Consider the following 7,317-nt stretch of genomic DNA (forward strand, 5'->3'; position numbering starts at 1 on the left):
GCCACAGCCTGGGCGAATCCTGACATGGAGCCCAGCCTCATACGGCCTCTTTCCCTAGTGGTTGGCTTTGCTCCTGGCCTTAGGTAGCCCAACAGCTGGGCAAGGGGTCTGCCTGGGCAGGGGAAAGGTGCAGGGGCAGAAGGTAGCAGAGGGAGAAAAGGACACCCTGTCTGCCTCTAGCCCCAAAGACAAGTCCGAATGGGGCCAGAGGGAAATGGCTGAGCCTTGGGGTGCCCCAGGGTCTTGGAGGGGACCGGGTGTTCAGGTTTCGCACAAGTTCAGGAGGGGCCGGCGACCCCCCTCCCCCCGCCCCGGGAGGGTCCGCCAGGGACAGGCGTCCCCGGGATTGGAGGTGACCCCCCGTGGGCTCCGAAGCCCCGCCTCGGCCATGCACTGTCTGCTAGGCGCGCTTGGGGAGCCTAGGGGCCGTCTCGGAGAAATGGGGTGGTCCCCGCCAGGCGGCGGCGGGGCGGGCCCGGGGCGCCGAAGGGGTTAAGGCACCTGGGCCACCGCCCCTGCCGGCCCCTCCTCCCGCGGCCGGGAAGAGGAAAGTCGCGGCGGGGGCGCGGCCCGGCCTCCGTCCCCGCCCGCGCCTGCCGTCCCGCCGGCCCGAGCCGCGGCGCCCAGAGCTTGCGAGCCGCTCGCCCCGCCGCCGCTCCGGCCCGGGCCGCCATGTCGTTGTGGTGAGTGGGGCGGGGGACCGTCGGGGGCCTGGGCGGTGGCGCGGGCCCGGGGCTCCCCCTCCTCCGTGGCCACAGACGGACGCCGGGACTCCCGAGATGGGAGATGCCCCCGCGCGCGCCGCGCCGGCCTCAGTTTCCCGGGGACGGATGGGCGGGCGCGCCGGCGGCGGCGGGAGACGTTCGCGGTACGCGTCCCCGGACCCGTGGGGAGCGGCGGGGGGTCTCCGGGCGCCGCGCTCAGCTCCCCGGCCCCGCGGCCCTGGACACCGCTCCAGGACCCCGGCGGCTGGGACCCCAGGTCTTGCCGGCAGCTGGGTCCCCTCGCCCTTCCAGACCCCCGAGGGCCCCCTGCGCCCCGGCCACTCTCCTCCTCTCGGGGCTTCCTTCCGCGGGACCTCGGACCGCCGCCCGCCCGGCCCCTCTCCTCCCCTCCCAGGCTTTCCCTACGAATGGAGCGGACCCGGCAGGTGGAGCGCCCGCAGCCCAGGGCCTCGCCGCCTTCCCGGTGCACCCCCCGACCTCCCCCATCCCGGCCTCGGTGGGCGGCTTCCCTGGAACCCCCTAGGGCTGGCAGGGCAGGATCGGAGCCCTCCGTTTCCTCCCCGGAGAGCTGGACCTTGGGTCACACCCCCCCAGCCTGCACCTAAGGTGCCCCTGTCTTCCTCCAACCACATGCCCCAGCAACCTGGGGACCCTATGGGGAAAATGTCGCTCTATGGGGCTCAGCCTGCATTCACCCTGGTGCCTGGACCTGCAACCGGACCAGCCCTCAGGGCAACCCAGGCGTCTCCACGGGCTCCCTGTTTCTCCTGGCACCCTGCTCCTCCCCCTTCAAGGTCAGCACCATCTCTCTGCTAGGCTAGCCCTGGAAGGCCACTCTGCTGTCCCCAGAGCTCTCAGTCCCCAGGTCTCCACTGGGGAGGGTCGGGCAGGTGTCCTGGCAGCCCCCGAAGGGTGAGATGAAGAGAGAAGGTCCTTCAGGGCAGGGACTCAGGCCCCAGGGCTTGGGACGACCCGCACTCCTGGCAGAGAGCTCTAATTTCTGCTTCTGAAATGGGTGTGACTGGGACGGGGGGCGGGGGGGCGTCTCTAGGCAAGAAGTGTCCTTCAAGGGCTGGGGCTGCGAATGTGCCCCCTCGCAGGGAGTAGAGCTGGAGCCTCATGTCTTCTAATGGGGTGTTGTGAGCTGGGGATGTTAAGGTAGGGGTGGGGGCAGTGCCATGCTAGAGGTGCTCCCTGCATCCTTGGGCCTCCATCAACCATGAGGGCTGCTCTTTGTGGGGTGAGACAGACTGGAGAAGGGGGAAGAGGGCCAGTCTTCCTCAGGTCCCAAGCTCCAGCCGCTCTCTAGTGTGCCCCACATGTGATGGAGCTCCCGGGCGGCACAGAGGGTCAGAGGGTGCCCTCGCAATGACTCTGGCTCTGAGTTACCTAATGATACCGATACCTACTGCTGTGGGGGTTCCACAGGGAAATGAAAGTCACTGGGGTTCCGGGGTGGGGAACAGGGCAGAGGTTTCCACCTGAGGCCCTCCTGATAAGGTGACAGCATTCCCCCAACTGTGCACCCACTGCCTGGTACTTTATATAGCACTCCAATCCTGTGTTTTAGCCCCATTTGGGGGAAAAAGAAATCGTGGCGCAGAGAGGTTGAAAACCACTCATTCAGCTTGTAAGCATCGGGGCCTGATTCCACAGTGCTCCTTGAGGAGAGGGCAGAGTGGGAGAAAGAGAGGGCAGGGTGGGAGAAGAAGCGGGACCCTACGCTGACCGCTTAGGGACTCCGGGACTCAGCCTGTGCCCAGGTCCACTTGCCCATCTGGGACCACCCAGCCTCCCAAAGGGGGTGCCACGAGAGTCCTGGGCTCATCTTTTCTCTCTCCTCTGTACGGTCCGCTCTCCCCCACAGGAAGAAAACCGTCTACCGGAGTCTATGCCTGGCCCTGGCCGTGCTCGTGGCGGTGACGGTGTTCCAGCGCAGTCTCACCCCTGGTCAGTTTCTACAGGAGCCTCCGCCACCCACCCTGGAACCACAGAAGGCCCAGAAGCCAAATGGACAGCTGGTGAACCCCAACAACTTCTGGAAGAACCTGAAAGATGTGGCTGCGCCCATGCCCATGGCCTCTCAGGGGCCCCAGGCCTGGGATGTGACCACCACTAACTGCTCAGCCAATATCAACTTGACCCACCAGCCCTGGTTCCAGGGCCTGGAGCCGCAGTTCCGGCAGTTTCTCTTCTACCGCCACTGCCGCTACTTCCCCATGCTGCTGAACCACCCGGAGAAGTGCAGGGGCGATGTCTACCTGCTGGTGGTTGTCAAGTCGGTCATCACGCAGCACGACCGCCGCGAGGCCATCCGCCAGACCTGGGGCCGCGAGCGGCAGTCCGCGGGTGGGGGCCGAGGCGCCGTGCGCACCCTCTTCCTGCTGGGCACAGCCTCCAAGCAGGAGGAGCGCACGCACTACCAGCAGCTGCTGGCCTACGAAGACCGCCTCTATGGCGACATCCTGCAGTGGGACTTTCTCGACACCTTCTTCAACCTGACCCTCAAGGAGATCCACTTCCTCAAGTGGCTGGACATCTACTGTCCCCACGTCCCCTTCATTTTCAAAGGCGATGATGACGTCTTCGTCAACCCCACCAACCTGCTAGAATTTCTTGCTGACCGACAGCCACAGGAAAACCTGTTCGTGGGCGATGTCCTGCAGCATGCTCGGCCCATTCGCAGGAAAGACAACAAATACTACATCCCAGGGGCCCTATACAGCAAGGCCAGCTATCCGCCGTATGCAGGCGGCGGTGGCTTCCTTATGGCCGGCAGCCTGGCCCGGCGCCTGCACCATGCCTGCGACACCCTGGAGCTCTACCCGATCGACGACGTCTTTCTGGGCATGTGCCTGGAGGTGCTGGGCGTGCAGCCCACGGCCCACGAGGGCTTCAAGACTTTCGGCATCTCCCGGAACCGCAACAGCCGCATGAACAAGGAGCCGTGCTTTTTCCGCGCCATGCTCGTGGTGCACAAGCTGCTGCCCCCTGAGCTGCTGGCCATGTGGGGGCTGGTGCACAGCAATCTCACCTGCTCCCGCAAGCTCCAGGTGCTCTGACCCTGGCCGGGCCACTAGGACAGGCCAGGGCACGTGCTCCTGAGCCCCCATGGTATCGGGGCTGGAGCCGCAGTGCCCAGGCCTAGCCCATGGTCCCCAAGGGGTGGAGGGTTGAGGCCTACGTGCCACTGGGTATGGTGGGGTGCAGGTAGCCAGAAAGGGACCTCCCTGTGTGGATAATTCTAGGAAACTGAGGCCCAGGAACGGTTCGAGCTGTCCAGTCTGGAGGCCCTCTCTGAGGAGCGAGGCGCCAGGCCCTGGCAGCCCTCCCGACCTGGGTCCGTTGCTGGCCCCCTCAGATGTGGTGGGAGGTCCTGGTGACCGCTGGAGGAACGCTGTGCTCAGGTACCTGGGCCAGGCCTGGCCTGATGGGTCTGTGGCCGCCCCGTGTCTTCACAGGGAAGAGTCTTCTGTGAAATGCCTCAGTCTCCCCAGAGGCCAGGCGGCCCTGGCAGGAGAAACTCAACCCTGTGCAGGCTCACAGGCAACCCCTAGTCCACGCCCTGGTCTCCTGGGAGAGAGGGCCCAGCAGGCTCTCTGCAGCCCCAGGCCTGCCTGGAGACAGGCCACCTCTGCAACAGGGCCTCCGCTCCTGGCTGTGTCCTGTAAGGTCTGGAAGGGCGACCACTCTGACTACCTCAGCGCCCCTCAGAATCTCCCTGGGGCTGCAGCCCTACCCCACCCCGACACAGGGCAGAAGAGCAGCGCTCCTGGCCCCCGAAGTCCCAGAGCTGCTGACCCCCGCCCAAGGCAAGTCCCTCCCGCAGCCCCCACACCCCCAGGCCTGGCTCCCTGGCTGTAAAGCAGCCGGTTTGGCCCTAGAAGTGGACATTCCTCTATTACTGTGAAGTTTTATTTATGAAGAATTTGGAGGGAGAAGGCTCCAGGCTTCAGGAGGGGGTGGTGTCCTCCCTGGCCCTCCTCCCTTCCCTTCGCTCATTCCAGCTGCCTGCCCTCAGCACCCCCAGGCCCCTCACAGCCCAGCCCCCTCCAGAGCCCTGCCCCACCGCACCCTGCTTCTCCAGGGCCTAGCAGACCAGCATCTGCCCTGGTGAAGGGATGGATCAGCCGTGGGGGTGGGTGCAGAAGGTTGCCACCTCCTACCTCAGCGGGGGTCACCTAGGAAAGATGGAGGGATTGACACTATTTTCTCAATAAAATGGGACTTTTTTTTTTTTGGTGTGAAACTTCCTGTTCCCAGCTCCATCAGAGAGCCTGTCTGGGGCCAAGGTTGCCAGAGATTTCTGAAGACACAGCTTGTTCCTTGTTCTTGGCTGGTGGGTGCACAAGGACTTCTGGAAGGGATTTAGACGGGGCTGAGTGGTAGGATTAAAGTGGGGATGGGAGTACGGCAACAGAAAAACTGGGAGCTAGCAATGCACCCGGCCCTTGACCGTGCGCTGGTGGACAGCCGAGCTGTGGCTCAAGCGTGAGCCAGTGCCTTCCTGTCCCTGCCAAGGGTGAGGCCAGAGTTGGCCCCAAGGCTAATGTTTCAGTGGGTGGGATTAGGTCGGGTACAGAGGCTAGTGGGCTCCCTGAGGTCCCTTCCAGGCAACCTGAAAGCACTTAAATAGCTTATGGCCCTGTGCCAGGGACCTTGGCCCAAACTGCTGACCTCCAGGGTGGGGAGGGAGCTGCCCCCAAGAAAAGAGTCACTCAGGCAGCAGTATGAGCAAGCCAGCCAGCAGCTCGCTGCCTGCCCCCAGCTCAGGGGAATCCCAGGGGGGTCAGATGCCCAGGAAGGAAAAGGGGACAGCGCTGCTGCTATGGAATGAGACCACCACTTCTCCTGTTGTCCTTCCCAGCTTCTCCCTAACCTCCCCTTTTCCCTAGTTTATAAGACAGGAGAAAAGGGAGAAAGCAAAAAGTTAGAAAGAAGCAGAAGTAAGATAAATAGCTAGACGACCTTGGCGCCACCACCTGGCCCTGGTAGTTAAAATAATAATAATAATATTAACCCTTGACCAAAACTACTGGTGTTATCTGTAAATTGCAGACATTATATGAGAAAGCACTGTAAAACTTTTTGTTCTGTTTGCTGATGTGTGTAGCCCCCAGTCACGTTCCTCACGCTTACTTGATCTATTATGACCCTTTCACGTGGACCCCTTAGAGTTGTAAGCCCTTAAAAGGGCTAGGAATTTCTTTTTCGGGGAGCTCGGCTCTTAAGACGCGAGCCTGCTGACGCTCCCAGCTGAATAAAAACCTCTTCCTTCTTTAATCCGGTGTCTGAGGAGTTTTGTCTGAGACTCATCCTGCTACATTTCTTGTTTCCCCGACTGGGAAGCGAGGTAATTGACGGAAGGTCGAGGCGGCCCCTTAGGCGGCTTAGGCCTGCCCTGTGGAGCATCCCCGTGGGGGACTGCGGCCAGCTTGAGCGACGCGGATCCTCAGAGCGCTCCCCGGTAGGCAATGCTCTCACAGGTGGAATGCCTCGTCAGAGCAGTGCGTGGCAGGCCCCCGTGGAGGATCAGCGCAGTGGCTGAACACCGGGAAGCAACGGGCACTTGGAGTCCAGACATCTGAAACTTGGTAAGACTGGTCTTTGGAACTTGCCCACTCCATTTGAGTGGAAGCGTGGCCTGATCACCCACGGCGTGCCCGTACCGGCACCTTGGTTTTTGTTTTTGACTTGACTTGAATTGCTTGATACTTTTTGGTTTTGGTTTTGACCTATCTTGGATTTCTGGATACTCCGAGTTTGGTTTTCATTCTGGTTTGGTGTAAACTGAAAAAGTGTGTGTGTGCCCTTTTTACCCGTTCTTTGTTCTGGGGTGTGCGTGTGGTGTGAGCTTGATGTTTTGTCTCAAGGAACCATGGGTCAGACACAAAGTAAGCCTGCTCCGCTAGGAACTGTGTTGAAAAATTTTAAGAAGGGATTTAATGGAGACTGTGGGGTTACTATGATACCAGGGAAACTGAGAACTTTGTGTGAAATAGATTGGCCAACATTAGAAGTGGGTTGGCCATCAGAAGGAAGCCTGGACAGGTCCCTTGTTTCTAAGGTATGGCACAAGGTAACTGGTAAGTCAGGACACTCGGACCAGTTCCCATACATAGACACTTAGTTACAGCTGGTGCTAGACCCCCCACAGTGGCTAAGAGGGCAGGCAGCAGCAGTGCTAGTAGCAAAGGGACAGATAGCCAAGGAAGGATCCCTTTCCACCCGCCGAGGGAAATCAACTCCTGAAGTTCTGTTCGACCCAACATCAGAAGATCCATTGCAGGAGATGGCACCAGTGATCCCGGTGGTGCCCTCCCCTTACCAGGGAGAGAGGCTCCCCACTCTTGACCCCACAGTGCTTGTGCCTCCATAAGACAAACATATCCCTAGGCCACCCAGAGTAGACGAGAGAGGAGGTGAAGCCTCGGGAGAAACCCCTCCCTTGGCAGCTCGTTTAAGATCCACAACGGGGATACAAGTGCCCCTGAGACAGCAGCAGTATACTGGGATAGATGAAGATGGTCAATGGTAGAGAGGCGTGTTTTTGTGTACCAGCCCTTCACCTCTGCCGACCTTCTCAACTGGA

The 7,317-nt window shown here is 61.1% G+C and overlaps 1 protein-coding gene across 1 annotated transcript; it reads left to right on the forward strand.

The window, feature by feature from the left end:
• Nucleotides 1-495: 495 nt before the first annotated feature.
• On the forward strand, nucleotides 496-6,008 carry B3GNT7 (UDP-GlcNAc:betaGal beta-1,3-N-acetylglucosaminyltransferase 7). Its single transcript, XM_030802966.1, has 2 exons — nucleotides 496-683; nucleotides 2,593-6,008. The coding sequence occupies exons 1-2, from the start codon at nucleotides 673-675 to the stop codon at nucleotides 3,785-3,787; spliced, it is 1,206 nt and encodes a 401-aa protein (XP_030658826.1). The 5' UTR covers nucleotides 496-672; the 3' UTR covers nucleotides 3,788-6,008.
• Nucleotides 6,009-7,317: the final 1,309 nt, after the last annotated feature.

This window comes from Nomascus leucogenys, chromosome 22a, assembly GCF_006542625.1.
Source record: "Nomascus leucogenys isolate Asia chromosome 22a, Asia_NLE_v1, whole genome shotgun sequence".
NCBI classification, from domain to species: Eukaryota; Metazoa; Chordata; class Mammalia; order Primates; family Hylobatidae; genus Nomascus; species Nomascus leucogenys.